This window comes from Trichoplusia ni, chromosome 18, assembly GCF_003590095.1.
Source record: "Trichoplusia ni isolate ovarian cell line Hi5 chromosome 18, tn1, whole genome shotgun sequence".
NCBI classification, from domain to species: Eukaryota; Metazoa; Arthropoda; class Insecta; order Lepidoptera; family Noctuidae; genus Trichoplusia; species Trichoplusia ni.
The window spans coordinates 7,855,822-7,873,835 of NC_039495.1; the positions used below are offsets into that span (position 1 = coordinate 7,855,822).

At 35.1% G+C, this 18,014-nt stretch overlaps 1 protein-coding gene across 1 annotated transcript; it reads left to right on the forward strand.

The window, feature by feature from the left end:
• Positions 1-610: 610 nt before the first annotated feature.
• Positions 611-4,708, forward strand: LOC113502937. Its single transcript, XM_026884697.1, has 5 exons — positions 611-1,276; positions 1,748-1,845; positions 2,113-2,203; positions 2,531-2,617; positions 4,587-4,708. Exons 1-5 carry the CDS (start codon positions 982-984, stop codon positions 4,670-4,672), a joined length of 657 nt encoding a protein of 218 aa, XP_026740498.1. The 5' UTR covers positions 611-981; the 3' UTR covers positions 4,673-4,708.
• Positions 4,709-18,014: the final 13,306 nt, after the last annotated feature.

Below are 18,014 nucleotides of genomic sequence, written 5' to 3' on the forward strand. Positions count from 1 at the left end.
CTAGAGGTAACATTTTTATATACTACATGTAAATGCAAAATTTGCATCATGGGGCATTTCAAAAAAATCAATGAACATACACCCGGATGATACATTTAGGTTAACTACCACGTTATCTAGCGCAGCGAAAATATACTAAGTTTTGTATCCCACAGTATTAAGAAAACCTGCCAGTAACACAAAGAGCACAAGTTCTTAATGAAAAAGATTATTCAAGCAATTCTTTTTTAATTTGCGTAAATGGTCGCCCAATTCACCATCGTAAGTCCAATTACGAGGGGCCCCGAAATTGACCGCGATTTTAATACATCTTAAAATGTCAAGTGTCGTCCAATTTCTGAAGTAGTGCCAGACAATGGATACTTTATCAAGTAATTTGATTTTCCTTACGATATTACTCCCACGTTTTTCGGGCTTAGTATAATAGATTCGATTAGGATCGCGTATATTCTTCGGATCTTTGAGAGTGCTTATTCGAGGGGATTTTGTAATTGTAATTGATGTAAGTTTTCTTTTGGGGAAACTGTTTGTTTGTTTTCGTGCTTAGCGGGAAATTAGATTTAAATTTACCTTGTCTTATTCGTAGGGGTCTATATAAGTATTGCGGGTGGTGAGTGGTAGGTTGCTCTTCAGAGAAAAGAAGTTAGCAAGCTCTGTGGAGCCCATTAAGGCTGATGTCTGCCAGACCGAGATTGACCGAAAGTGTACTCAAATTGAAAAGGAAGGCACATGCATGGGTTTTAGTCAATAGAAGTCTAACACTCAGCTATACCGCTCAAGCCAAAGCGGAAGGAGACATTTGATAATTTCCCAACCTAAAAAAGGGGTCTGTCTAGGTTACCATACTTTTTACTGAAAAGCTCCAACGACACATAAAAACTTTTTTCTCTCTAAACAAAAACTTTTCTCTGAAACTGTACCATGCCAAAAAACACTGAAACGTCAAAATTACAACCAAAACAATAAATTAATGCTAAGAAAATGCTAAATTCACCGGGATTTGATTTTGCCAAGCATCTGGATCAGAATTTGTATACTTATTATTTACAGGAGCAAAATGCAAGAGACGGGAATACGGAAGAGTCCCTCCAGGGTTGTGGGGAGCCTGGTGGGAAGGCATGGCCTATTACTGTGAAACGAAGCCTTGTGAGGAGGTTGTTGCCTATTGTGGTACTTATCGGTGGCCTTGAAATTGTCACTGGGATCGTCCTCCTCACGTTTGTCGCTTTTCACGTCACTGAATACGATATGTTGTATGCTACTGAGGATTCGAAGCGTAAGTGATTATTATATAATTTTTAGGATGCTTTTTCAATTAACTTGAACTGAGAATAGTGTTTTTAAGTTGTACACCTGGGTTTGCCACTCTCCAACATATATATCACTCTAGAATCGTTGTTTAAGCTCGATTTTTATTATTAAATGATGTAACGGTTTACTCACGCGTATTTATCGGGGTAGCCCGACTAGTTTCGGACTCAACCGGAGTCCTTAATCATGAGCTGACGCGGCGGGATCGCGAGACGAACTCGACTTTTATTTTGAGATCTTTTTTGGTATCATCTACATATGTAGATTCTATGATACCAAAATTATATAATCGGTGAAAATTTCCGCTGTCTAGCTATTACGGTTCATGACATACAGTCTGGTGACGGACGGACACAGTGATTGACGGACAATAGCTGTAGAGTAGGGTTCCGTTTTTAACCTTTGTGTGTTTATTGACTTTGTATTTGTTTTTCAGTGATAAGTGTAATGTCGTTTGGAGGTCTGATCTCTCTGTCCTTAAGTGGCGCGATGTTGTTAACTTCGATTATATTAGAGAAAAGAAGGCTGCTGTGGGTAAGACTTTGATATTTATGTAGACTGCTCCGTGGCTCTGGTGGGTAGAAGCCCCTTCGCCCGTAAAATTGCATAGCGCTTTGTTAGCTATGAGTGTTCTAATGAAATAAAAGATATGGCATTTTTCAGGTTCACTCCCTCGCGAAAATGTTTAGTGATCCGCTGCATTGATAAAGCGTTTATTACTTACTTGTAGTAACACCTTTTTGATAACTCTTTATCTGCACATCCGAATCCGAAAAATCATAAAATTGCATTTATTTTCAGATTTATATCATCAACTCTACGTTTCTCTGCGTTTACATATTTGTGCTGTCGGTGATGAAGATACACTTCGCTCTACTGGTTTTGGAAAGAGGCAAGTTATAAGAATTTAAAAACTAACTTTTCATCTGTTTTTCTATAAAATGATCCATCATTTATCAGGTAAAAGGTGAAGGTGTTTTCGAGTAAAATGATTGTCAATATTTTCTATTCTAGTTGTAAGTCCTATCTAATCGCTAGATATACATGGAATGGCTGACTGCACGAATATCCTAGTATGCACTGAGTTCTGTGACTGGGTCTTTAAGTAATGGTTTGAAGGTTTTGTGAAATCCCCGCGACACCTGAAAAAAATCTCCAGGTGGAGCTGATTCCCTTAAAAAAAAATAAGAGGTTATAATTCATAATCTAATTCTTACAGATACATACAAGATTATTCTACCGGAAAGCAGGCAGTTTCTTCTGAGCACAGCTTGCGTCGTGGGTATTGTCACCATGTTAGGATCAGGTAACAGTCTTATATGCCGTAGATAGATATCAAAACTGGATTAAGAAAAAACTGATGCCCAACCCATCCTTATATGGGAAGATATCTGTGCCCAGCAGGAGAACGTGGTGTTTTTTATTACAACCAGCAGTAGGACGTTTGTTATCTAATATATAAAATTCCCGTGTCACGATGTTAGTTACCGTACTCCTCCGAAATGGTTCGACCGATTTTTATGAAATTTTGTATACATATTGGGTAGGTCTGAGAATAGAACATCTAATTTTCATATCCGGGGTGGGTTATACAGTGGGTTGCTCACACTAAAAAATATATTTTATTTTTTGGACGAAATTGATTGGTTTTTTTTTAATAATGTGGCATTAAAAATACATACAAACAACGTTTGCTATGTCAGCTACTTTGTACATACGTAAGACACAAAACTTACACGCGTACAAATTCCTGCTCAGTTAGAACTAAGTATAGTATTGAACAATGTCCTGCCTACCTACATACCGTGTTTGAGGCACCGCAATGCTGTATGTAGGTATACGTCATGCATCTGAACAGATGTCAGGGAACCCGTCTGCATAGTAATAGCCTTATTTAGTCAACACATATTGACCGAAACAATACTGATATGCAAAGGCTGAAATTATTTCGTAGAATTTCTATATTTTCCTGAAATGTAGACCGAGTCCTTTCTTGAAGTTCAAATTATTTCGTAGTTTATTTTATTATAATCGGTTGAGTTATTTTATTTAGCAATTAAATAAACAAACAATGTGATAGAGTTTGTAGCGCATTAATAATTAATAGATATATTATTATTACTAGTCCAGAATGTCTTACTGTTAGGCTAAAACCTCCCTCTTTTCAACCCACATCCAAAAGGAGAATCCTCAATTCTCAATGTATTTCTTTTAAGTTTGTTTCTTCCAGGTTATTGATATCCTAAGAGTTATAGATCCTGTTGATTTCTTTGTCATTAAAAGTGAAATATCTGCCATTTAGGTCCCATGAATTTCATCAAGTTTGGTTGTAGGTATTTTTCTTCAAAATATTATCTTCCTCCCGTCGCCCTTATAAGCCAAGTGTCACCAGATTATTACGCTTGGTACAAATTTTACTGTTTCCATATTCCTAGTTTATATCACAAACATACCCAAAAATAATAAATTTAATTAATTAATTTGCAAACCAGCCTCCGCCACGTTCCACTTCCAAAGTTGTCGTGAATATAAAAACGTCAAAAATTATTCAACTAACGCTTTCCGGCCAGCGCTCGTGAATACTGCATTAGCCATTTTAATTTTACTAAAATGTTAGGCTGGGGAACGGGAATGCTATTCAGCTAGGCGTGACAGGACAGGACAGGCATTTCCAAAAGTACACTGGACATGGCACTGGTGAATTACAAATAGCGAACTTAATGGTTTGAAAATAGGGTTACTTTTGTGGTGTCTCGGGTTTTGTAATGATGATACGTTGAATTATTACGTGGGTAATGAGTGATGTTTCTATTATTGTGGCAGTTATTTTTTTTTAAATGTATGATCTTCCGAATTTGTTGGTTTGTTCACACGAGGTGGTAACTTTTAAACGGTATCATGAATGTATTCATCTATAATTTATTTTTGTACTTAAAATAGATCTAATGTCTAGATTAGGTTGTACTTATTCATTTTGTACTACACTGGTACTTAGCTGCATTCAGTTAGACTGGATGCCGACCCCAACACAGTTGGGAAAAGGCCGGGACGTGTTGATGATATTTGACGTAATTAATACGAGGATTAAACTGATCTCATCTCTTACCACCACCTTTCAAAATAAGACTGCATTTGTAGAAGCGAGAAGGCATATAACACGTTGTAGAGCGGCTTCTCTCTTACACACTTTCATTCGTACTGCTTTTGTCATGGTCAGTTCTCTTATACTTGTTCTACAAATATAAGATGGTTATAATTGTTTCCTTTTGTTCCAGTGATACATTTCATCGGTAACGTAACAGTATTCACGTTTTACAACTTGAAGTACATCCAGCCTATCCTCTTCCATAATGATCCGTGATGTGCTTTGTTAATGTAAATATATTGTTTTATTAGATTTGTGGCTTTTTATTTGTAAGTGTACTTTTTTTTTTTTTTGGACCGTGAACCGTAAAATGGGGTGAACAGAAGTGTATTTTTGGGGGATGCTTGAGATTTTTCTTATCATGATTTTATTCTGTCTCGTAAATTGTCCAAAAAGTTTGAAAATTCGTCTAATCACCCAGTTTTACCCAGGTTAGTCAAAGGTGTGTGGTGTGTTTTAATGATCCATAAGTTTAGGGTAGTTATTACAGACAAATTACGGTAAAGTGAGACTAGATGCCAATAAGTCACGAATGAGGTCTTGATAATGGTTGTTGGATTGGTTCAGATGATATTATGGATACCGATGTACGTCCAGTTGTGTTTGATCGAGAGCAGAAAAAAAATAGAAAAGGAAGTTCTCGTAAACTCGATGTAGTATATGCCTGGAGCATAAATGTTTTTAACAAACGTTTCTTTCAAAAACTTGTATTGTTTGCTATGGCTACAAAATCAACGCTCATTTTCAAACAAAAGAATAAAGAATTCAATATGAATAAACCAAAGCCGAGATTTGAAAAGTACCCAACGTAGTTACATGCCTAATTATAAAAAGCAGAAAATTGAATCACTCAAAACCCGGTACCAACCACAGGTACCTAAATCCGGAAATGTTAATAAATAATTACCCTGTTCATTCCAAAGGTACTGTGTTAATTATGTACAGTTAACTTGGGGGTAACGTTAAATTAAACGGATCCAGTGTTGTACGGAATTGTAACCTGATTGTATATTATAACCTCTTTAAAGTCATTGTTTTGTTTTAGAGAGGGATAGAGTGATGCTCCTGCTTAGGTCTATCTCTTTCTTTTAGTTGTGAAAGGTATTTGGATTTTACTAATTGTTGGACCTAGCATGTGGATATTGTCAAAGGATTCTATTGTATCGTGTATTTGACGTTACCTAGGGGGATGATGAGCAAAGCCATACATTGAGTACCTATTTTGTGCTAATTCTAGCAACATTATGGCTTCGAGTGCCGGCGACACATTTGAGAATCAAATTGATATTTTAAATCGAAAATGCTTATTCTGTTCCTGGGAACTGTTTGTAATACTATTTCGAAGAATAATTTCTTCGATTCTTTTTACAGTTGACTGTGCAGGGGGTTAGCTCACAACAGTTCCAATAACAGAAGTCACCACGTAACCGACGAAATCTGAGGGCACGGCAGTGCCCCTGCCAAGTCTCGAGCAAAACGGGCACGGCCGTACCATCTTTTCTCGAAGCGATTCGCGGCTGTTTCGCCCCCCCTGTATCTTCGACGTGGACAAAGCTAGGAGTTTAGCTTTTCGGGGAATAATAGTAGGCATTAGAACAAGCTTAAGTTCGAAATTACATGCCAATTGAATTAATGGTTTAGGAGTTACGGTCGATCAAAGTTACACCATTTTGTCACTCACTGACTCACTGACTCACTGACTCACTGGACAGATCATCAAAAATCTAAGGTACTTCTAGCAGACTTAGAAACTTCAAATTTTGCACCAAGATAGGTCCTTAGCCACATATAAAGGAAAAATTATAAAAACATTAAAAAATAATATGCCATAGAAAGCAATTTTATATTTGCGGTTTGGCAAGAACATTATGTATGGATTTTGACTGCATTGTTAACTTTGTTCGTTGTTAAGTACCTATTCAATTGGATGAATACATACATAGAATAGAAAAGAATAATATAAATGTAATACACAGACTATCATTAATACAAATTAATACATAAAATTCATAATTCATTAAATTAATAAAGCTAAAACTCCATTGTATTGCGATAAATATTGTATGCGCGTTCGATAGATGGCGTTGTACGTGTCTGAATCGCGCTATGGTTTCGTTACAAAGCGCAGTCCAAGTAGTACTTCAGAATAATTCGATAATTTTCATTTGATAGCGCCACCTGTCTATGAAAAACCATTTCGAAACTAAAAAATATTTGTAGTGATAATTGATATTCGGAGAACTTTACGTGTTATTTAGTTTAGTTTAGCTATAGTTTGTAAGTTAGTAGATATATATATGCATTATATATATAAGTTTAAGCTTGTTTACATTAGAAGTAACGAAGTCTCAGAGAAGAAACAAAAGAGATAGAGATAGAGAATGGGTTCTAAGCAAAGCAGTAGCTGAAGTCTAGAAATTATGACACCTAAAAAAAAAAGAAAGAAAATACACTTACAAAAAATAAATGAGATAACACCAAAACATTAAATGTAAAAAAATGCCAAGTCTCTCGATGCAGTCTTTCCATCGTAAAAAGTTTTGAGATCTCATAGAAGCCAAGTCCTATTCAAAATATTTTGTAGTTATAAATCAACATTTAGTAATTGTATCAATAGTTTTCTTTATATATATAATTATAGTGACTTGGCAATGAGCACAAATTAAAAGCTGCTTGATGCCTGGAATTATGTGCAAATGTTACTGACGAGACCAGTGATCAGATTATTTGTTATGTGTGAATCATGATGGTCACTACGACTACATGCTCCAATACAATAATTAAGAATACCTTACGGGCCATCGCTTTATGAAAGTAAATGAATCGAGAGTACACTAAGACTGACTGCCGTTGCCGAAATTCGGTTGGGACGACACGGATAAACCAAAAGAAAATTAATTTTGTGATATTAATGTTTACGCATGCGGTGTGTGTAACTTTCAACTCCTACAAATATGCCGTTTTATTTGTTTCTTCTTGTGCTCATTGCCAAGTCACTATAATTATAATATAAAGAAAACTATTGATACAATTACTAAATGTTGATTTATAACTACAAAATATTTTGAATAGGACTTGGCTTCTATGAGATCTCAAAACTTTTTACGATGGAAAGACTGCATCGAGAGACTTGGCATTTTTTTTACATTTAATGTTTTTGGTGTTATAGTATTGACTTAAGCACATTTTACTTATCATTTGAGTTTTAAAAAGTTCCACATTTCGTATACCTACTCTTAATCAACGGCAGTATTTCACATCCCTAAGAGGATTCCTCAAAATGACCTTATTTCAAGAAACACATAAACAACTTCTTGACTTATCACTCCAACTTAACTCTGAGGCCAGCGATACAAGATATTTTGTAGGCATACTTTCGAGTATGCCTACATAAAGCACGTGGATGTACACTACTTGATCGTCGGTATATGTAAAAGTTAATGTCAGTTACATTAAGTACAGTCACACATAGAAGACTTAAGTACGGGAAAGACATTGCTTTTCGACAAGTCACGTGAAAAAATCTATATCTCCATGCAGGCCATGGAGTTTTAGATAGCTCATAAGCCGTAACCCTTTCATCCACATTTCGTTTGTTTTTGTGGTTCCGTAACCGGGGCTTTACTGTTCGTCCGTCTTATAGTCTATCTGCCCTTTATCAAACTGAATCTAAAAATGAACTTCAAAGTTAATGTCAGGCTCAAGCTTTTGACTTAAACTCCTAAAGCCTCCATGTGTACCCAGCCTAAAACAAAAAGGAAAAACATAAAAGCATAATTAACAGGAACTTGCCCTAAGGACCAGAAATTAGTGATATAGCGGTGCTATCCCTGACGTCACTTCCGCTTACCTCACTTAGTAACAATCCGAGCTATTCGGGATTACAAGCGTGACTCCCTCCCGGTGGCTCGTTCCGAAACTTCGTAATGACAACTATTTTGATGGCTCCATTTGAGATCTTTTGGAATGGATGAAGTTTTGTCGACGATCTTTTGTTTTTTGGAACTAGGTTGAGAATATGAGTATTTTTTAAAGAAATTAACGACACTACGTTTTTTTGTAATGTTTTTGTAAAATACAAGGGCTTGGCTTACATTAATACTTACGTTCACACCCCATCAACTCGGACACGTTTATCTAATGCAGCTAAAAAGTTAAACATGTTGGAAAACTTCGACTTTTAACCTGCGTATGAAACTTGTAAGTTGTGTATTTTAACGAAAATACCATTCTGAACATTGAAGAAACCAACAAACCTTTTCAGGACAAAAACGCCGAAAGGTTCAGGTGTAAACAAGATTTCGTCCGAAAAATCCTTTCAATTTTATAGTCTATCAACTTTCAGTTTACCGAAAAGTGATCCCATCAGTATAACATCAATCGGACCTTAACACCATAGCCAAAAGGTTGATTTTCGTTTGACATTTGATTTGCTCTGACTGTAAATGTGTTGTTGAGGTATACTGTTTAAGTAATGCAAGTAACAATGCCAGTTATGTGGAACGCATATCTCGTCTGGACCCGACCCTGTACCACGAACTCGGCGTTCAGGCAATTCCTGTAGCTGGAGTGAGATGGCGCTCTACGATGCACAGCGGCGTCCCTCTTTCGTAGTAGAGACAGTTTTATTTCAAGAGCTTATGGTACAGGGGCCGGCCCTGAAATGTGGGACTCGATCCACAGGTATTACAGCGATTTTAATAACACAAGCAGTAGATTGACTGGTTTTGCAAGTTTAGTAGATTGCTTCACAATTTAGTAGGCGGTAACTATTATTCTTACCTAAAGGATTCACTAATTCTAATTTCGAAGGTATTCTATGGTCATAATTGAAGAACTTTCAATTAACTGCGTAACATGTCGGACACCCACAGGCACCTAAAACTCTGACATTGTGCTTTAATTTTCTATACTCGTTGATGACCTTTTAGTTTATAACAGATACACTGAAACAAGTGAATGGATTTCGATGGTTTTTTTGTAGAGGCCTTTTAAAATGTTATACAGAGGGCTTTTAAATTGATATGTTTCACCATATCAATTATTGAGAAGGTTGGGTATCTAAAGAAAATTCAATAGCACAAAGGAAGTGTGTAGTTTTCAAACGATCAAACTAACATTGCACCCCTCTTTTTGCCTCTAAGGCTAATACTGTTGAGTGGTTTTAGAGGCAAATACAGCTTATTTGTAGTACCAAGATGCTAAACTTTGCGTCTAATGTTAAGGGGAAGGAACTGATAGATGATTTAAGTTTTTCTGAATATACAATCATTTACCATTATTATTTTACGACATCAAGCTTCTTACGGGTATGTATAACAGAATTTTAAAGAAACAAAATTGCTTAAATGTTATTGAAACCAATTACAGTGACTAAGCTCTTCATAATTTTATGAAAATTACTTTCATTTTAAAATACACTAAGTGGCCAATGCTTATGTAAGTGTGTGCCTATGTAAGTGTAAACGCATAAGTTATACCCTTAAAGGCTTCGTTTAGCAAAGTCTGGGGCCTGTCTAAACCGCTTGTTCTGCGGTCCCCGGCTACATAAATGGATTGAAGTAATTTGCCCCGGTGTTCCTTGGCACCTACTAAGGGAGCAAAACCTCAAATAAAAGTTTTGAGGAAAATGGTTCGAATATAATTTTCTTTTTTAATCTTCGTTGCTGATTACTTGTTCGGTGAAAATGTAACTGGATTATTTTAAGTAGGTATTGTATTTTCTCATGTTAATAAGATTTTTTGCCCCTCTATTTTCGGAAAACATGAAGTAAATGGCTTTGTTCTTTTCTGGTATCCAATGGAGTAACTGGAAAAAAGGAGCAATTTAAGATGTCAACAATATGTGTACCTAACACTCATTATTCGTATCTTTTAATTGACGTCGTCACTTCTAGGAAAGAAACCCTTTCCTTTTGCGCTGGAATACACCTTTGTACTGGAATATGTCCAAAAAGAGGCCTTTTTGAGAATTTTATATATATATACAATGCGATGGTGCATGTAGCGGCTGCCATCCACTCTTGCTCTATATAATATATTAACAGACATGGATGGATCAAGGTAGCTACAATTAGTTAAATTTTGACAGTATTCTTCAATATCATCATTGGCCTAGCCTTTTTCCAACTATGTTGGGGTCGGCTACCAGTTTTCTTCAATCCCTATTGGTATAAAAGTCAACATCCACAAAATTCTTTAAATATGACATGAACACCGATATTGCATTATCACATCAACTTTCAATTACATAATATTTCCATAACAGCGTCATACCTTGTTTCCCCTGTCGAAATTACACTGGACGCGACGTCAATCCTCGTGTCAAGTCGTCAAGTCACAGTAATTGACGCACTGATAGACGTGCTGCAGACGGAACCGGATCAGTTACGTCACTACGAAATTGTGACGTTTAAATGTCAGTTTTAAATTGAGAATTTGGACGAAATAAAAGTAGGTGATGAAGTTGATGGTTCTATTACTGGCTTTGAAAATATTTTCAGTGTTTTTGTTCTTATAAATTTTCGTGATAAAATATGGTGTTTTTGAAAAGATTTGCCATCTGAATATAACTGCTTCACCAGGTTAATGTTAGTATGTTTTTGATGAAGTATTATTTTATCTAACTCTTGGAGGTAAAATCCTACCACTATTATAAATGCGAAAGTTTGTGTGTATGGATGTCTGATCCTCTATCACGCAAAAACCTCTGGACGGATTTAAACGAAACTTGATACACGAATAGTTTTTAACCAGGATTAACGCATATTATTATTTATATCCCGATTTAATGTTCCCGTGGGAGCATTTTAGGCAAGCGGGCAACAGCTAGATTGTCGCGACAATGTCTTTCAGAATGTTTTATTTTTGGTAATTCCAAAAAATACACCTCAGGTATCATAATTTAATTACTTTTTCATCCGTAACTCCATGGCTCTGTATTTCATGCTTTCTGCAAGCTAGAGGCATGTGTTTGCGACTCATTATCAAATTACGGGACTTACACACCCGCGGCAGCGCATTAACCTAACCCTATGTGTGTGTGAATGTGGTGTGTTTCTTTTTTGTTATACCTAAATGTGATTTTTTTCACAAAAACAGGGAAAATTCTTTGGCACCAGCATTTTTTTTATTATTTTCTCTGCACTGCGTATCTCACGTGGCATAGTCCTCTTGAAGCAAGACTGTTGCAGTTATGTTTTTGACTGCTATCTTTCCTTCTAGAGTAAGTAAACTGACTGAAACCCTTAAACTCTTATTATATATTATTTTTTACAATAGGAGGTTGTGATAAGTTTTATGGCAGTAATAAGTACATCTTGCAAAGTGCTGAAAAAAATGGTAATCTTTTTCAAAGACAACCCAATTAATTCGATAAATCAATTCAAATACCTAATTAAAGATCACTCAGTATAAATTAACAGACAAAAGATCTGTTAAGTGATTTCTTGGGACGAGGAAAATTGACTTAATTTTATGGAATAGAAATTAACTGAATGTTGCAGGACTTTGAGGTCATATTTTTTTGCCGATTGACAGCGATATCGATAGTTAACTAAACACCGGTTTAGACGTAATTAGACTCGCAACAAAGTAGATTTTGTACAAAGGATCAACCATCTTTATGACTGCACTAAACTGTTGCTGAACTTCGATTTCGATTTATAGGTAGTAGCAAAATAAACGCATTATCTGATACAATTCCTTCTTTCTATAAATTAACTTTGATAAGATGCCTGTAGCTTTGTGACAGATGAACAGGCGGTCATTCGGACAGACGTCTCAAGTTCAATTTTTACACTATTTTTTATTTTTGGCACTAACTTTAACTAAGCCACATTTAAAATCTATGTATATATATGTAGTACTAGCTGACCCAGCAAACGTTTTGTTTAATTTAATTAAAATTAAATATTTTTTTCTAGTGTGAGTAAGGGTTGCCCTTATCACTTAGGGGTATGAAAAATAGATGTTAGTCGATTATCGAGTACGTTAACTAACATCGTGACACGGGAATTTTATATATTAGAAGAAGATAATAAATAGATTCGCAAATGAAATCTTACCCAAAGCCAGTCTTAACCGCGAGACCACCACAACACATACTAAAATGATCTTATTGTTTAAAATAGTACCACATACTCATTAATCTCCGCGAAGGGACAAACAAATATCCCTTGTGTCTGCCCTGTGTGTGATAAATGTGGTCTACTGAGGGCTGCATGGGAAACTTATGGTAACTAATGATGTAGGTGTAATGATTGTACAAATATTTGTTTATTTTACGGTGAAATTATGCAAATAGGTGCAAAGTATGGGATTTTCATGAGAATATAGGATTAGGATAAGGACAAGAAGGGGATGATGAATACGGTAACTATATAAACGTGTTTTTCACAGATGATGGAACCGACTTTTGAAATAAGTAAATCTGGCAAATGACATATTACGTGCAAAGCTTGTGTCTCGAAAGGTTTTCTGACATTCAAATGACTTATAGTTTGTACCTGATTAATGGATCGTATATTACCATGCTTGTTCTATGCAGGACTTGAACATGCGGCAAGTTGAGCATATTGTTCATTGGCACAGTGATGCATCGATCGACTACAGATACTGCACAGAATATGACGTGGTCAAAACTGCCTTTCTAGCAAAGTGACATTTTCAAAATCAGTTAGTCACGTGACTTAGAACTGTCAACTCAATACATTTGAGCATTCTTTACGTTGACGTTCATGATTGTTAGAATGGCTTGAGAAGCTTCACTTTTAAAAACAAGTAACAAAGTGATATATACTAAATTCGGCTTTCGCTATAAGATACGCAGAGGGATTCGAATTGCCTAGTAACAAATTCTCGACAGCACAAGAGAAATGGCAGGAACTGTCTGGCGGTACAAAAATAGAACTAGTAACAATTACAATTAGTTGTGAACGCGAGCGGGGCGGGGTGGGGAGATTAGTTCTATCGTCGCCGACTATATTTTACGTCTGCATCAAGAGCTACGAAAATAGGGATCATGACTGGGTATAAAAAGAAAAAATCTCATTAGTCCCTCAGTTAGATGATTGAAAAGTACGAGACACGTATTTTTTCCTTTTTCAGAATAACTAGAATTGACAAAGATTAACAGCTTTAAAGTTTAGGACGCTAGCGACGTTTAGCTTGTGACGTAACGATAGAGTAAAATTTATACTCAATCGTGACGTTACGAGTAAGTTGTTTCACTGTAATTTGGTCAATTTATGTTTAAATGTTATGTTAAAAACTACAAGAAACTGACACTGCAAAAAAAATTGTCATCATCCCTATTGTAGCGTAGCTGTATTGAAAAGCGTAACTAACAGTATTAGTCTTATCCTTGTATGCCTTTCTAAAAACGTCTGTTAGGTATATGTTTACGAAATAAGTAGCTCTTTCTAAAAGAACGCAATCGATCGAAATGTTCGTCGAAAACATGTAATTGAAAGTTTAATTTGAAACAAGAAATTGAAATGAAACTACTTTTACGGATTTTATCGCGGTTTAATTTTAGATTTTAGTTCCCGACGTTTCGAAACCTTTGCGAAGTGAGCTCATACTGCGTAGGTCGGACCACAAATAGTTAATTAAAATATGAAGGTAGAACGAGCAACATCTTCTGTCAAGACGAACGCCATCTCAGTCTGCCCGTAACCATCAACCAACTAAAATCTAAAATTAAACCGCGATAAAATCCGTAAAAGTAGTTTCATTTCAATGTCTAACATTCGCGTAAACCTAAGAAACCACTTTGAAACAAGAAAGTTCAATTTCTTTTTACAAATTAATCTTTTACACAATATTATTAAAACATACATTTACCTATATCAAACTGCAAAGCCGCAAGGGCACTACGACTTTTCATGTACCTTGTAGAAAGAATTTTTCCTTCGTACCTCCACAACTTGCCTCCTCATTACTTATTACGAGACAAGTATAGTTCGGCCTCGCAGCTCTGTTCGACTTTTTCCGATTATTCAATTACAGCGGTCGGTCGTGTTGGCTCTAATTAATGGTTTTCTAATTAATGTTTAGTTTAATTTGATCCGGGTTTCCTAATTTCGAGTCGCCTCTAATTTGGGATAGGGAAAACGTTTCGGAATATTCTCGATTGGATTGTATAGAAGTATTTCGTTATAATTGATGAGTTTTATAATTATTCTAAGAAGGTAATTCCTAAAAGTTTTTTCCAATAATCTTAGCAATGTTTTGTAGCCTAGATGGATATTTATTTAATACTATTTATACGAAAAAGTAGATACAAGACGGACTATGTATAATTACAAAAGTCAAGTCGATGAAGAGAAGAGAAGTATACGAATTGTATTTTTTTTCTGTAATTAATAATGTAGGTGTTTTTTAATCCAGAATCTACTAAACTATGTATATTTTTGAGACTTTTCTCACAGGACTTTTCAGGAAAAATAATTGTTTTAAGAGTTAAAACGTTAAACAACCCTTTTGGAAACAAATGTTTTGATTTTCTTTCATTTCATTAAGATTTTGGTCCAATTAATCAAATAAAATGAGAGTGACAAATCATTCATTTGGTTTTTGACAACCGACAGAACCCAAACCTCTGTTTAAAAAGCATACTTCAATAAATAATTAAAGATTACGAAGAATTTGACTGTACATTGACCTTGTAATACATTACCTATCAATAAATGTATCTGTTTATACATTTATTTATACTATACATTTCAGTACATTTCGTGTCAAATGACGTCACTCCATTAAATGTAAATTAATTTAACAAGGTTTGCAAATACGAGTGTACGGTATTGTAAATTGAAATAGTAGTTACAACACGTAGGAAAATGTTGTGTAATTTTTTTGGAGGTGTAAAAAGTGTAGGCTGGTTTGAGATAAGATAGTTTGAGATAAATCCATACTTAGGTTCAAATATGCTTAATTTCCCAAAAGACGACGACTCTACTTTACGAACGCTTTCGTTTAACATAATTTTAATAATAAAACAAATTAGTTCTATTTCCACAATTAACAATATATGTATTTATAGCTGTGAATGGGTCGTCCATGTCTGGTCTTCTTTAGTGCATCCCTGATCAATTTACCATCACATTTAAATTAAAATTTATAGTAAAGTCTCTGCATGTTGGACTTGTATTCCCGCCTTTATGATTTTAAAGAGATACATTAATAATATGTGTCTTTAGTTTGCTTAATGATCCTGTGGTCTTTGGGACTTGGTGAAAATTTTACCTCCTGTGGTTTTAGCTGGTAAGAGTCCGTGTATCTCCCTGTTTTTTCCAGAGTAGAAAAAGTGAAATTCAAATGAGAACGTCCCAGGAAGTGGTAGTTAAATGGTACCCAAATGGGCAGTCCCATTGCTTTGAGCGATCTTTAATACATGAAGCCTCTAACAAACTTTGATCACTATTTTGAACATTCTTTTGTCTCTCCAAATAGTTTATCAAATAGTTTTATTACTGCATAAAAAATCCTATAATCTATATCTATACTCTATACTAATACATAAAGCTGAAGAGTTTGTTTGTTTGTTTGTTTGTTTGAACGCGCTAATCTCAGGAACTACTGGTCCAAATTGAAAAAATCTTTTTGTGTTGAATAGACCATTCATCGAGGAAGGCTTTAGGCTAAACCATCACGCTGCGACTAATAGGAGAGAAGATAGGTACAATGGAAAATGTGAAAAAACAGGGCAGCTTTCCTACCTATCCTTCCTACAATAGATACAAAAGACCGTCGCAGCACTTACTAAGGAACATTCAAATATTCTGTAATCTCATTAAGATATTAGCATTTCTGAACGGAGGTGTCTCCACACTCCGGAAAATGTCAGCTTTTATGAAGAGCAATAAATTGTGCTAAGCACAGCGGCGGAGAGGTGATGAAGAGAAAATGATATTTAGAAACATTGGATGGACGCACTGGGGAGGTAACACGTTGCGTTTATTAGAGTATTCTTTTGTTTTAACAATGATTTTGCTTTATTTTTGTAATACAGACAGCTGAATTGTGAAATACACAAAGGCACAGCTCGTCGTTCATTGACAATTGATATATATTTGTGCTAATGTTTGTCCCAAGTCTAAAACAACATATATTATCGATATTTATAACTTACTGTATTTGGTTTTTTGTGTACAAAAGTGCAGATTAATAAAAAACTATGACAAGGAAAATATTTGACATGTCATTGTAGGATTACGAAATTCATTAAAAAGAAAATCGAAATAACTTCCCACAAACGTTTTATTTAGCTGACATAGTTCCCATAAAATATTTGTAAGAGCATTAATATTACGACTTAACACAGATATTTTTACGTTCGATGACATTCTGAAGTATCCATTCGTCTCTACAATTTACATGAAAACGATAAAAACAAAACACACCTGAATATTGTGCTGACTTCATATTTACGTGACAAAGACTTAGTCTTTGCATCTTTCAAAGTGGTGTAATAAAATTCCGGTACAGCGAGTACTTAATATGAAAATACAATTAAAACTGCATTGCCACATATTTTACATGCAAAGTGGTTCTCGGGGAAATAATCAACTGTTTTACTTCTAAAAGTCTTGTTTGATGTAATGCGTTTAGTTTTTGTTTTGTTTGTGTGTTGTTATTTTGCTTGCGTGTAAAGTTATGACGTTTTTCGGCTATTGGCAGTTATTTGCGATCTAAAATGTTTGGATTTATTGATACTTCAATATAAAAAAAATGTGTCAATTGATCTCATTTGTAGTAGTAGTAATCAGATCTGCACAAAAAAGTACTGTCTTTTTTAGAACAAAAATGTAACCTTCATATATTCTGTAATAACTTTAACTTACGTAAAAGTAAATAAACTGTGTTTATGTTTTTTTAAAGTGTTTAAGAAATCTTACCTGCTATGAGAAAAAAGGATCAAATCTTTAAAACCTGCGTTCTTTTAATCAAGTGCGTGAACTCAAAAAACGGGTCTCACCTATTTTGTTAATTAAGCATATTTAATTAAACGCCTCCATTTAATGTGGCCCGAACTCCCGAATGTCGGCAAACATGACACTAAGAATATCAGTTAGCGGGAACTGATATTTTAGGCGTATTTTATTGAGTGAGAAAACTTTGTTGTCTACAGTTTCAGTCTTAAATGATTCTTCGGTTATTGGGTGATATTGGATTCTACTGTTGGTCTTCTAGGAGTAACTGTACCTAGGTGAGGTGATGATATTCGTAAAGCAGCGGACGGGGAATGGAGAAGGAGAGCAGAAGATTGAGCTCAGCGGAGTGCCTATGTATCAGTGATGAGTACCACCACTGTTACAAAAGATTTCACCAGTTAGGGTTTTATAATATACTAGCTGACCCAGCAAACGTTGTTTTGCCGAATATTTTTTTCTAGTTGTATGTATTTTTAATGCCACATTATAAAAAAAATAAAACAAACAATTTCGTCCAAAAATAAAATATTTTTTTTTTAGTGTGTGCAACCCTTATCACTTAGGGGTATGAAAAATAGATGTTGTTCTATTCTCAGACCTACCCAATATGTATACAAAAT

Coding starts and splice junctions, on each gene's coding strand:
- LOC113502937 (XM_026884697.1), top strand. CDS start 982: ATGCTAAATTCACCGGGATTTGATTTTGCCAAGCATCTGGATCAGAAT. Junction 1,277..1,747: donor TGCTACTGAGGATTCGAAGC/GTAAGTGATTAT, acceptor TTTGTTTTTCAG/TGATAAGTGTAATGTCGTTT. Junction 2,204..2,530: donor TCTACTGGTTTTGGAAAGAG/GCAAGTTATAAG, acceptor TAATTCTTACAG/ATACATACAAGATTATTCTA.